Raw genomic sequence first — 14730 nt, 5'->3', positions numbered from 1 at the left:
CTGGTAGCGCCCCCTACAGTACAGGGAGGTATTACATGTTCTGTACTCTTTACCTATATTACTGAAGTGTATGCACTGACTGGTGTCTGGTAGCGCCCTCTACAGTACAGGGAGCTATTATATGTTCTGTACTCTTTACCTGTGCCACAGTTAGCTGCTCCTTTGGACACCAGGTGAGGGCGGCTCCATTTTACATTTTTAGGACATTACATGTTCTGTACAGGACCCTGAAGAAGCTCCTGTCAACTACATAGACCAGTGTTTCCCAACCAGGGTGCCTCCAACTGTTGCAAAACTACAACTCCCAGCATTCCCGGACAGCCTTTGGCTGTCCGGGCATGCTGGGAGTTGTAGTTTTGCAACAGCTGGAGGCACCCTGGTTGGGAAACGCTGACATAGACAGTAATTTACAGCTCCCAGCAGATCTTTCTTACTTTTATATGGAAGGATTTGCTTTATCTATATTAGTTATCTACCTATTTTTGGATGACATTTTGGGGCTTCAGAACCAATTACCAGGTTTCCATAGAGTTATGGTCTCAACATACAATGGTTTCAACATACAATGGTCATCCTGGAACCGATTAATATTGTAACTTGAGGGATCACTGTACTAACCTTTCAAGTACTCTGATATACAGATACGAGTACCCCGATATCCTGGTAGTATGTGGTGAGGCAAGGTCAGAGTAGATGTGAGCTGCTGCACTTAGGAAACCAGTAGGGATGCACAGGAAATAGGAAGGAAAAAAACGGTCCAGGAGGCGCTGTTCAAGGTAGGTCACAGATTGAAGACACGGGCCATTCTGGCAATTCGGATAACAGGTTTTGGCACGCTAACAGTGCCTTCCTCAGATCCAACAATATAGCTATAAAAATAAGTAAAAGGACAAGCAATCAATTTAAAAGACTATAGCTTATAGACATAGATAAAAGATGTAAACAAAACTTTTTAGAGAAAAAGCATAGGGTTGTCAACAGTAAAAACATCATCATGAAATCTATAGCATCTGTAGTAAACGGGTACGTATACAGAGGCATTTAAAACCGTAAAATATTCCATAGAAACAAAATTTGATAAAAGCCAAATTCATATATATTAGGGATCGACCGATATAGTTTTTTTAGGGCTGATACCGATAATCGGTGGAGGTTAGGGCCGATAGCCGATAACTTATACCGGAATATCGGTATAAGTTATTGCTATTTATCCCCCCGTGACACCGCTGCAGATCATTGATTTAAAGGGGGCGCTTTAAATCAATGCACTGCAGTGGCTTTTGCGGTGCTATAGACCGCCGCCACCCACTTCTCTCCCCCTGCCTGTCCGGGGGTCCTGAGACCTATCACCGCCACCCCCCACCACTGCACCGCGACCGCCCTCCCGCACCGGCCCAATTGCCTCCCCCATCCCCGGTTTTATAATGACCTGTTCCCGGGGTCCACTCCACATCTGGCTCCGGTGGTGTCCTCCTGAGCTGTCACTGTGCGCACTGACTGTGACGTCACGTCGCACACGTCATGTCACTCGTCATTGCGCACAGTGTAACGCAGGACGCAGCAGGAGCAAGAAGAAGCGTGGGCTCCGGGAACAGGTAATTATAAAACCGGGGATGGGGGAGGCAATGGGGGCGGCGCGGTGGGGGGTGTGACGCGGTGCGGTGGGTCGGGGGGGCGGTGCGGTGGGTCGGGGGGGGGGTGCGGTCGCGGTGCGGTGGGGGCGGTCCAGGGGGGCGGGGCATTATCGGCAAGGTAATTGCCGATACCGTAAATGCCCAAAATCGTGATTATCAGCCATACCGATAATTGGTCGATCCTTAATATATATATATATCCAAATAGCAAGGTAGAAGCTGCACTCCAAAGCAGAACTCAAAACGTGGTTTATTCACTCATCTGTATACAGCGACGTTTCAGCTTATCAATAAAGCCTTTCTCAAGCTTGAGAAAGGCTTTATTGATAAGCCAAAATGTCGCAGTATACAGATGAGTGAATAAACCACGTTTTGAGTTCTATTTTGGAGTGCAGCTTCTACTCTGCTATTTGGATATTTCATTGGGAGTCGGTCTGCTCCTGAAGCTGAGCACCCATTCGGATCTTGAATCCTGTTGCACGGTGCTTCTCCTCCACTATCTTTTTTGTATGTATATATATACAGTGGTCCCTCAACATACGATGGTAATTCGTTCCAAACGAGCCATCGTCTGTCGAATCCATCGTATGTTGAGGGATTCGTGCAATGTAAAGTATAGGAAGCTGTACTCCCCTGTCCCCGCCGCTCCCGATGGTGATCCCGGGCCTCCGCTGGGCTCTCCGCTGTCTTTTCCGGTCCTCCGCTGTCTTTTCCGGTGCTCTTCTGTCCTCTTCTGTCTTCTCCGGTCCTCTTCTGTCTTCCGCAAGGCCTTACTGGGCCTGCGTAGTGACGTCATTACGCCGCTGCGTACGGGAACGAGAACGAGAGGATGGAGGAGACAAAGAGTAGTGAACATGAGGTAAACAGGAATACCTGGTAGGCAATCCTGAATATGCGATGTGCTGGCGTGGACGTTAGGGGCGTGGCTAATGAATCATCTATGGTGGATTGATTTAGATGAATGGTAGTAAAGGACGGCGGTGAATGTGTGTAAAAATGCATGATGGTGGTGTGTAATAGTATTTGGTGGGGTGTATAGTATAGAATTGATGTATTTATGGTCTATGGGAATTATGCAGTAAAAAAGGGGATGATGATAATGATGTAGATAATACGGTGATTGGAATGGGGGGGTTGTCCCTGGACTAAAGTAGCCGGGTAATAAGGGGTTATGATGTTGGGAAATAGTGTATATGGAGATTGATACACAGTGGAATATACTAAAATCGGACTGAGATACTAAAAAGGGCCAGAGGAGGGAAAATATAATAAAAAAGGGCGATATGAGGTGGGGGATAGATATGGCATGTAGAGATGAGCGAAGCTCCAGTGATTCGATTCTTCACAAACTTCTCGGCTCGGCGGTTGCCGACTTTATCCTGCATAAATTAGTTCAGCTTTCAGGCGCTCTGGTGGCTGGAAAAGGTGGATACAGTCCTTGGTAATTTATGCAGGATAAAGTCAGCAACCGCCGAGCTGAGAAGTTGTGACAAATCGAATCACTAGAACTTCGCTCATCTCCAATGGCATGGAGCATGTGAATTGAAATACACTATAAATCGGACTGAGGGTGTGAGAGAGACCTAAAATAGAGGGGGGAGATCGTATTATGGGATGGTGGGAATGGTATTGGAACATAAGGATTGGGAAAGAAGGGGAGAATGGGGCTCTATCAGTGAACCAACTCGAGGCGGACTACATGTGGGACTAGATGTGGGGGTAAGGGTACAGGGAGGAGGGTAAATAAATGGATGCCAGTGGGTATATAGAAGTGTGTTTTATATACCGGTACCCCTATTAATACAATGATCAACGTTCTATACATTCATTCAATCCATCAGGGTGTAGACATCACATTTAAAAAATGTTTAAAAATCCAGTAGGCTTCTCTTCAGTTCAGAGTCCCAATTCTGTTGTCAGTGTCTTGAGTGACCTGTTCGATGGCTTTGATGTTGATGAACGAGAAGTCCTTGTTGTGTGACGAGATATGCTTTGTTTTAGATGGCCTATCGGGCGATTGTAGCGGTGGCCATTCAGATGTTTGTGTAATGTTTGAGTGGTTCTCCCGATGCACTGTACTCCACATTTGCATTCAATGAGGTATACAGTGGGGATCAAAAGTTTGGGCACCCCAGGTAAACATTTGTTTTAATGTGCATAAAGAAGCCAAGGAAAGATGGAAAAATATCTAAAAGGCATCAAATTATAGATTAGACATTCTTATAATATGTCAACAAAAGTTAGATTTTATTTCCATCATTTACACTTTCAAAATAACAGAAAACCAAAAAATGGCATCTGCAAAAGTTTGGGCACCCTGCAGAATTTATAGCATGCACTGCCCCCTTTGCTGAGACCTGCCAGTGTCATGGATTGTTCTCAATCATCATCTGGGAAGACCAGGTGATGTCAATCTCAAAGGTTTTAAATGCCCAGACTCATCTGACCTTCCCCTAACAATCAGCACCATGGGTTCGTCTAAGCACTTGTCTAGAAATCTGAAATTGAAAATAGTTGACGCTCACAAAGCTGGAGAAGGCTATAAGAAGATAGCAAAACGTTTTCAGATGTCAATATCTTCTGTTCGGAATGTTATTAAGAAATGGCAGTCATCAGGAACAGTGGAAGTTAAAGCAAGATCTGGAAGACCAAGAAAAATATCAGACAGAACAGCTCGCAGGATTGTGAGAAAAACAATTCAAAACCCACGTTTGACTGCACAATCCCTCAAGAAAGATCTGGCAGACACTGGAGTTGTGGTACACTATTCCACTATAAAGAGATACTTGTACAAATATGGTCTTCATGGAAGAGTTATCAGAAGAAAACCTCTTCTACGTCTTCACCACAAAAAACAGCATTTGAACTTTGCAAATGAACATATAGACAAGCCTGATGCATTTCGGAAACAAGTTCTGTGGACCGATGAGGTTAAAATTGAACTTTTTGTCCGGAATGAGCAAAGGTACGCTTGAAGAAGGGGAATAGCTTTGGGGTTGTATTGCAGCCAGTGGCACAGGGAACATCTCACGAGTAGAAGGAAAAATGAATTCAATAAAATTTCAGCAAATTTTGGATGCTAACTTTATGCCATCTGTGAAAAAGCTGAAGTTAAAGAGAGGATGGCTTCTACAAATGGATAATGATCCTAAACACACCTCGAAATCCATGGGAGATTACATCAAGAGGCGTAAACTGAAGGTTTTGCCATGGCCTTCACAATCTCCTGACCTCAACATAATTGAAAATCTATGGATAGACCTTAAAAGAGCAGTGCGTGACAGACAGCCCAGAAATCTCAAAGAACTGGAAGACTTTTGTAAGGAAGAATGGGCACAGGTACCTCAAACAAGAATTGAAACTCTTGGCTGGCTACAAAAAGCGTTTACAAGCTGTGATACTTGCCAAAGGGGGCAGTACAAGATAACTCTGCAGGGTGCCCAAACTTTTGCAGATGCCATTTTTTGGGTTTTTTTATTTTGAAAGTGTAAATGATGGAAATAAAATGTAACTTTTGTTGACATATTATAAGAAAGTCTAATCTGTAATTTGATGCCTTTTGGAGATTTTTCCATCTTTCCTTTGGCTTCTTTATGCACATTAAAACAAATTTTTACCTGGGGTGCCCAAACTTTTGATCCCCACTATATAACATGGGTGGAGCTGCAGTCTAGACGGGTTTTTATAGGAAAAGTTGTGGATGTGATATTGGAGGTAAAGCTACAGATGTTGTGGGTTATATTCACACATCAAAAACAACCTCTCTACCCACATGTAAATGCACTTATAGGTAATGGGGCCAGAGTTTGCTGAAGTGATTTTTTTGGGTTGTTTTCCTTAAGCAACTTTGTGCCAAAATGTACCGTAGGGTCTTTGCTCTTCGGAAAGTGAATCCGGGTGTTGGAGGTATAAGTTTCCTAAGGACTGGGTGCCAATTCTTTTTGAAAAACTTCCAGAAGTGGTTATGTGACTGATTGTACGTAGTGATAAAATTTGTTGCAAATTCTGAGTTTGCGTTGGCACAGTTCTCGGTTATCTGGGTTGATGAACATGTTTCCTGAGCAGTGGTATTGGTTGGTGGTGGTAGTGAGGAGGTTTGACTGCTGGATAGATTGCGGGTGAAGACATCTTCCAGAATAGAGGCAGGGTAATTTTTCTGTTTAGTATTTTGGACTGTGCTTTGTAGTCGTTCACCTGTGTGCAGTTCCTACGAATTCTGCGGTACTGGCTACATGGAATGTTTTCAAGCCAGTTCTCATAGCTGGCACTTTTAAAATCCCAAAAAACAGTTTGTGTCCACCTCTTTGAAATGGGTGCAGGTTTTGATTTTGAGAAGTAGTAGTTCAGAACAGAACAGACTACTTAGCCGAAGCCAATCGTATCTTATACTATATGAAACTATCTGAAGATCCTTCTACCACCAATATCCGTGAGTATACACAATTGATCTCCACGGCCCATGCGGAGGGAATACTCAGCAAAAATGAGAAACAGTTTCTCATGGTACCTGCTCTCCAACTGGCCTTCTTCCATCATCTGCCCAAAATCCATAAAGACTTGAAATGCCCACCTGGAAGACATTTTTTGTATCTCTTTTTACAAGGAGTTGTCATTACCCTACCATCCTATTTGAAAGATTCGGCAAGTCTCATCAGGGACCTTATGGGACCTTGCTTGGGAACCGGAATATCTGTTCCTTACCCTCAACGTGGCTTCACTATATTCAAACATCCACCATGAACTTGGACTCAAAACCACGGAAGACTCCTTCATAAAGCCGGAAATCTACCAGACAAACCAATCAATTTCATATTCGAAGGCTTGGGATTCATTCTAACCCACAAGGCCAGTCTCTATCACACATCATTGTCATCCAGACCCTTTTTTTTTTTTACTGCATATTTCACATAGTCCATAAATACATCAATTCTATACTATACACCCCTCCAAATACTATTACACACCACCATCATGCATTTTTACACACATTCACCGCCGTCCTTTACTACCATTAATCTAAATCAATCCACCATAGATTATTCGTTAGCCACGCCCCTAACGTGCATATTACTTTATCCCTGCGCCAGACTTCGCTGACAGTTTAGTGTCCCCAGATGCCTTGCAACGCTCCTGTGACCAGAAGTGACGTGTCGGCACTTTGCATGCTTTATCCCGGCACACGCTGCCAGACCACGCCAGCACATCGCATATACAGGATTCCCTACCAGGTATTCCTGTTTACCTCATGTTCTCTACTCTTGGTCTCCTCCATCCTCTCGTTCCCTTTCACTATTATACTCATTTACTTCCTCCTCTTTCAGCATCACTAAGCTAAAGAACACACAGTGAGTGTCAATATGTTCATTACTGATGCAGACTCACCCCTTAAAAGCTGAAACCTGATTTTTGCAGACATTTATTTTGTTACCATATATGTGTATACCTGTACAGTTGTATGTCTGCTCTTCAATTACTCTATTTTTGCCCAAATGTAGAAATACGGTCATATATTTTGCTAAATATTGATTTTAACAAAATGGAGACATATGGTTGGTTATATATTATGCTGACCACTAGTTTTGTGTGAGACAAACAATTCCTTACTGCACTTGGTTTTACACATAAGCTTTTATATGCAGAGATATATGTATGATTTTATATATATATATATATATATATATATATATATATATATATATATATATATTCTCTCTCTCTATCTATAGCTGCGTTCACACCGCCGTCTAGACCTGTAAAATTGGACTTAAAAAAAAAAAAACGGACAATAACGGACGCAAACTGATGACATTAAAAGGCTTATCCGTTTTCCATAGACTACAATGTTAAATTTACTGTATCTGTTTTTTCTTCTGTTTTTTGCCGGAAGAAAAAATACTGCATGTGCCGTTTTTTCTGCCGTCAAAAAAACCTGTAATGAGTGCAGACGGGTACAAACTGATGTAAGAAAAATATCCCATTGACATGAATGGGATTTATTTTAAACCGTTGTTAATCCGTTTACAGCCTGCAAGAACGGAACCGAAACAGGGATAAAAAAAAAAAAAACGGGGACGTGTGAACGGCCGTGTGAACGCACCCTATTTCTATCTATGAATTTGGCTTTTACAAATTTTGTTTCTATGGAATATTTTACGGTTTTAAATGCCTCTCTGTTTACGTACCCGTTTACTTCAGATGCTATAGATTGACAACCCTATGCTCTTTCTCTAAAAATGTTTTTTTTTACATCTTTTATCTATTTCTATAAATTGACTGCTTGCATTGTGCATGTCCTTTAACTTATGTCTGTGTCTTCAATCTGTGACCTACCTTGAACAGCGCCTCCCAGACCAGTTTTTTCCTTCCTATTTCCTGTGCTGCCATGAAGGAAGAGTCTGTACACTGGTTAGGTAGGTGGTAAATGTCACAGTAACCTCCACATAATAACAGGACACAAGGTCTCCAGCAGAACATTGCCCATCACACTGCCTTCTCTGGCTTTTCTTCCCATAGTGCATCCTGGTGCTATCTCTTTCCCAGGTATCGCGCATCACCAGTTGGCCCTTGTTACAGTCGCTCAGATCCAAATCAGATTTTCCTGCGTCCAACATCAACTTGGACGGGTCACTTGCTCCTTTTCGCAGTTTACATTGTAATGCGGTTTTGTATTATTTGGGGAACATTTCAAATATCCCGATATAAGTGGCATCATAAGTCACCTTTCCTTTATGTCCTGCAGCAGCACATATCTTAGTGCTGCTGCAAGACTGAAAGAAAAGCGAATTTAGAGATGGGAAGAATTACACTTCCCTTCGCGTCCTGCAGCAGCAGCAATATATGTGCTTCTGAGGATTTGTAATATTTTGAGCAAGGTTTTCACATATGCCGATATAAGTGACATCATTAGTCCCCTTTCCTCTACGTCCTGCAGCAGCATATATATTAGTGTGCTGCAAGACTGAAAGTAAAGAGAATTGAGAGATGGGAAGTATTACACTTTCCTTTGCGTCCTGCAGCAGCAGAACCAATATATGTACTTCTGAGGTTTTGTATTATTTGGAGCAAGTGTTTCAAATATTCCGATATAAGTGACATAATTAGTTACCTTTCCTCTACGTCCTGCAGCAGCATATATATTAGAAATGGGAAGCTTTACACTTTCCTTTGCGTTCTGCAGAAGAACACAAATATGTGCTTCTAATGTTTTCTATTATTTGGAGCAAGTATTTCAAATATGCTGATGTAAGTGACATCATTAGTCACCTTTCCTCTACATTCTGCAGCAGCACATATATACTACTGCTGCTGCAAGACTGAAAGGAAAGAGAATTGAGAGATGGGAAGCATTACACTTTCCTTTTTGTCCTGCAGCAGCATCAATATATGTGCTTCTGTTTAGGACTAAACGTAAGAGAACAGTGCACTATTCAAAGTACATTGCTAGGAAATATACTGGGTGTTGATAAGCCAAATTGGATGAACAGAAAGTATAACACATAAAAGAAATCAGAGGCTACCTCAATTATCTGCCAAGTATTGCAAAGTGGAAAATATGCTTTGTAAACATATACCCCAGCCTCTGCCTGTCTGGGCATGCTGGGAGTTGTAGTTTTGCAACAGCTAGAAGCACTCTGGTTGGAAAACACTGCACGGATAGGATACATTAATTGGATACATACATTGCTATTTTAATACAGCGTATTCTATTTCAGTGTTTCCCAACTAGTGTGCGTCTCCAGCTGTTGCAAAACTACAACTCCCAGCATGCTCGGACAGCTTCTGGCGTGCAAAGGTATGCTGAATGTTCTAGTTTTGCAACAGCCGGAGAGCACTGCAGTCTCTTAAGGGAAAGAGTAAATCACCATTTGTCCAAAAGTTCCAGTAATTTAAAGTTTTATTTCTTGTAAAATATTTATTTCCTAAAACTAACTCATAAATACAAAACGTGAACACTAAACATCTTCACTTGACCCAGTTTTCTCCTCCGGCACAGATTTTAGCTTCACTTCAACGAGCTCTTCGACTCTGGCGAGGACACTTTCCATTAAATCGAATGTGAATAGAGCTGACTGCAGAACCTAAAATGTCAGAATACGTTAACATTGTTTGGAGAAGAGCAATGACTTTACACAGTTCCGGGAGGAAATCGGGAACACAAGGATCACTAAGAGGCAAATGCCGAAAAAAAAAAAAAATGCGGCGAGTGCCGAGGAAATAGCGGTAAGGTACCTGGAGCCGCATTTCTGGAGTCATGTCAGGTAGCTTGTTCCCCCCTGCGGTGACTGTACACAATGGCTTCTCTGGATGGGGCCCTGCGAAAAATAATTCTCATGGTAAATGTGTAGGGGAGAAGATCGATTCTGTTTACTAATTGGAAAACACACGCTTCCTTTTGTTACTGGAAGGCGGGATTCACATTGTAATGCGGTGTGTATTATTTGGAGCACGTATTTTAAATATGCCAATATAGATGACATCATAAGTGACATTTCCTCTACGTTCTCCAGCAGCAGCAGCACATATATATTAGTGCTGCTGCTGCAGGACTTAAAGGAAAGAGAATTTATAGTTAGTAAACATTACACTTTCCTTTGCATCTTGCAACAGCAGCACCAATTTTATATGCTTCTGTTTAGGACTTAAGGCAAGAGAACTTACGGTGAGAAAACATGACACTATTCCAAGTGCATTGCTAGGGAAAGCAGCGGGTTTTATACATATGAGAAATTGGAGGCTACCTAAATTATCTGGCAGGAGTTGCAGTGGAAAAATATGCTTTCTAAACAAAAAACCCAGTGTTAACCAACTGATCATTGTTATCCTATGGGATAACAATGATCAGTGTAAGAGATCAGTGTGTGCAGTTTTATAGTCTCCTATGGGGGCTATAACATTGCAAAAAAAAAAGTGAATAAAAGATCATTTAACCCCTTCTCTAATATAAGTTTGAATCACCCCCCTTTTCCCATTAAAAAAAAAAAAAAAAAAAAAAAAGGGTAAATCAAAATAAACATATGTGGTATCGCCGCATGCGGAAATGTGCCATGGTGTGGACCCGCATCGTAGCGGGTCGTGCCCGGCCTCTAACAATGGGCAGGACCCGTGGCTAAAAGCGTGCGGCACTGATCGCGGTGCCACATGCTATTAACCCTTTAGACGCGGCGTTCAAAGTTAAGTGAAAGTAAATCATTGCTGGTTAGCTCAGGGGGCTGTTTGGGATGTCCGTGGCGAAATCGCGGCATCCCGAACAGCTGTGACACAGCAGGAGGGTCCCTTACCTTGCCTCCTGGTGTCCGATCGCCGAATGACTGCTCAGTTCCTGAGATTCAGGCATGAGCAGTCAAGCGGCAGAATCATTGATCAATGGTTTCCTATGAGAAACCATTGATCAATGTAAAAAATCATAGTGTGCAGTGTTATAGGTCCCTATGGGAGCTATAACATTGCAAAAAAAAAAAAAAAAAGTGAATAAAGATCATTTAACCCCTTCCCTAATAAAAGTTTGAATCCCCCCTTTCCCATAAAAAAAAAAAGTGTAAATAAAAATAAACATATTTGGTATCGCAGCGTGCGGAAAGGTCTGATTTATAAAAATATCGTTAATTAAACCTAACGGTCAATGGCGTAGGTGCAAAAAAAATTCAAAAGTCCAAAATAGTGTATTTTTGGTCACTTTTTATATCATGAAAAAGTGAATAAAAAGCGATCAAAAAGACTGATCAATACAAAAATGATACCGATAAAAACTTCAGAACACGGCGCAAAAATGAGCCCTCATACCGCCCTGTACGCGTAAAAATAAAAAAGTTAGAGGGGTCAGAATAGGACAATTTTAAAACGTATAAATTTTCCTACATGTAGTTATGATTTTTTCCAGAAGTACGACAAAATCAAACCTATATAAGTAGGGGATCATTTTAACCGTATGGACCTACAGAATTAAGAAAAGGTGTCATTTTTACTGAAAAATTTACTGTGTAGAAACGGAAGCCCCCAAAAGTTACAAAATGGTGTTTTTACTTCAATTTTGTCGCACAGTGATTTTTTTTGGCGTTTCGCCGTAGATTTTTGGGTAAAATGACTGATGTCATTACAAAGTAGAATTGTCGGCGCACAAAATATAAGCCATCATACGGATTTTTAAGTGCAAAATTTTAAGGGTTATGATTTTTAAAAAGGTAAGGAGGAAAAAACGAAAGTGCAAAAACAGGAAAACCCTCTGTCCCCCAAGTCAAAATGAGGCTAAGTAGTGTGTGTGGCCTCCACGTTCCCGTATGACCTCCCTACAACGCCTGGGCATGCTCTTGTGTAGGTGGCGGACAACTCCTGTGGTGCAACGTGGCGTTGGTGGATGGAGCGAGACATGATGTCCCAGATGTGCTAAATCGGATTCAGGGGAACGGGCGGCCAGTCCATAGCATCAATGCCTTCCTCTTGTAGGAACTGCTGACACACTCCAGCCACATGAGGTCTAGCATGGTCTTGTATTAGGAGGAAATAAAAAGGAGGGTAGTGCAGCTCACTCAGCTCCAATCCCTAGGTTAACTGGAAAGTCTAAATCCCAAAAGACTTGCAACAATGTAGCCGAAAAAAATTTATACAAGTGTATAACCAGTCCTCAAGGGATTACAAAGAGGAAAAGAAGAAAAAAGAGGATGAGGGAAGGGAAGGTGTAAATTGTGGCATATAGTGTAAATGTAAAATATATGTAAATGGATTGTATTAGGAGGAACCCAGGGCCAACCGCACCAGCATATGGTCTCACAAGGGGTCTGAGGATCTCGGTACCTAATGGCAGTCAGGCTACCTCTGGCAAGTACATGGAGGGCTGTGCGGCCCCCCCAAAGAAATGCCACCCCAAACCATTACTGACCCACCGCCAAACCGGTCATGCTGGAGGATGTTGCAGGCCGCAGAACGTTCTCCACGGCGTCTCCAGACTCTGTCACGTCTGTCACATGTGCTCAGTGTAAACCTGCTTTCATCTGTGAAGCGCACAGGACGCCAGTGGAGAATTTGACAATCTTGGAGTTCTCTGGCAAATGCCAAACATCCTGCACGGTGTTGGGCTGTATGCACAACCCCCACCTGTGGACGTCTGGCCCTCATACCCCCCTCATGGAGTCTGTTTCTGACCGTTTGAGTGGACACAAGCACATTTGTGGCCTGCTGGAGGTCATTTTGCAGGGCTCTGGCAGTGCTCCTCCTGCTCCTCTTTGCACAAAGGTGGAGGTAGCGGTCCTGCTGCTGGGTTGTTGGCCTCCTCCACGTCTCCTGATGTACTGGCCTGTCTCCTGGTAGCGCCTCCATGTTCTGGACACTACGCTGACAGACACAGCAAACCTTCTTGCCACAGCTCGCATTGATGTGCCATCCTGGATGAGCTGCACTACCTGAGTCACTTCTGTGGGTTGTAGACTCCGTCTCATGTTACCACTAGAGTGAAAGCACCGCCAGCATTCAAAAGTGACCAAAACATCAGCCAGGAAGCATAGGAACTGAGAAGTGGTCTGTGGTCACCACCTGCAGAACCACTCCTTTATTGGGGGTGTCTTGCTAATTGCATATAATTGTTGTCTGTTCCATGTGAAATTGATTGTCAATCAGTGTTCTTCCTGAGTGGACAGTGGGATCTCACACAAGTGTCAGTGACTTGGAGTTACATTAGCCCTGATTTACTAACATGATCCCGACTCTTTTTATCGGGTTATGAGACAAAATTTGTGTTGCACGTCCTCTGCGACACTTTGTGTGACACATTTTACTGGTAAAAACCCGACGGTTTTCTAATTACTCAGAGTATTTTTTTTAACCCGACCAGGGGTGTGGTTTGCATAATTAGGGGCGTGTTCCTGACATTTTCCTGAAAACCCGACAGTTGTATTTAAAAACCCACCAGAAAAATAGGGAAATACTGAACTTTAAAACCCGACTGCCTTGAGGTGCGGGGAATCTGTTAAAAAGTGTTTTTTTTTTTTTTTTTTAAATCCTGTTACTTTGTCACCGTAGTAGCTATTTATATGACATTTTTTTTTCTTTGTTTGGAATTTCTTTTTTTTAATCTTCGCTTTCATTTCCATTTTTATTACATTGTTTTTAGTTATTTTTTTACTTTTTGTTTGTTAACCCATTAACGACACAAATGTAAAGTTACGTCCTGGTGCAGTTACTTTGCTTTATTTATTTGCTTTACACTTTATTTTTCCACGTGCAACAGAAATTAATATCATGCAACAGAATTTTCCCGACATGTGCGAAACATTGATAAATATACGTGTGAGAAAAAATAGTCGGGGAAAAAAAAAAAAAAAACACTCTGAAAATAACCCGACACTCTTAGTAAATCAGGGCAATTGTATTAAGTGTTCCCTTTATTTTTTGAGCAGTGTATTAATGGGATGCCTGAATTGCTATTTTAATACTCACTAAGTGTACACCACACGCTTCCTTCTGTTACTGAATGTGGTGTGTATTACTGGTGAGGACTTACATCGTAATGTGGTGTGTATTATTTGGAGCATGTCTTTTGAATATGCCGATATAAACAACATAATAAGTCACCTTTCCTTTACGTCCTGCAGCAGCAGCACATATATTAGTGCTGCTGCAGGACTAAAGGGAAGAGAACTTCTAGTTAGTAAACATTACACTTTTCTTTGCATCCTGTAGCAACAGCACCACCAATTTATGTACCCCAAGTGTTTCCCAACTAGAGAGCTCCAGATGTTGCAAAACTGCAACTTCCAGCATACCCAGAATGCATGCTGAGAGTTGTAAGTTTGCTACAGCTGGAGGCACCCTGGTTTGAAAACACTGCACTAATGAAATGAATTGGGAACCACACACTTCCTTCTGTTACTGAGGACTCATTTCTCACCTTTCTTTTTCTCATTTGTGCTTCTCATTTCTGCTTCGTAATGGGCTCTGGACATATTCAGTCCTGTGTGCAGAGGCTTTAGAAAATCCTGCTCAATTTTAGCAAGTTCTGACCAGACCCCAGTCTACGAAAAAGAAAAAAAGGAAAGCAAAAGCTAAATATAACAATACTCTGGAGGAAAAGGAAGACAGAGGAGTCTGGAGGAGGAAAAGGAAGACA

At 42.2% G+C, this 14730-nt stretch overlaps 1 protein-coding gene across 1 annotated transcript in view; it reads right to left on the bottom strand.

Moving 5' to 3' along the window:
* Positions 1-9502: 9502 nt before the first annotated feature.
* The window catches only part of GLMN (glomulin, FKBP associated protein), a gene marked incomplete in the record, with an annotated part of 30119 nt that continues 24891 nt past the window's right edge, over positions 9503-14730 (bottom strand). Inside the window, 3 exon segments of the mRNA XM_056523150.1 lie at positions 9503-9712; positions 9864-9946; positions 14512-14635. Of these exon segments, the coding sequence (XP_056379125.1) occupies positions 9587-9712; positions 9864-9946; positions 14512-14635 (333 nt within the window).

Source organism: Hyla sarda, chromosome 6 (genome assembly GCF_029499605.1).
Source record: "Hyla sarda isolate aHylSar1 chromosome 6, aHylSar1.hap1, whole genome shotgun sequence".
NCBI classification, from domain to species: domain Eukaryota; kingdom Metazoa; phylum Chordata; class Amphibia; order Anura; family Hylidae; genus Hyla; species Hyla sarda.
The sequence above is the reverse complement of the archived record's forward strand: the minus strand, read 5'-3'. Positions and strand labels throughout refer to the sequence as shown.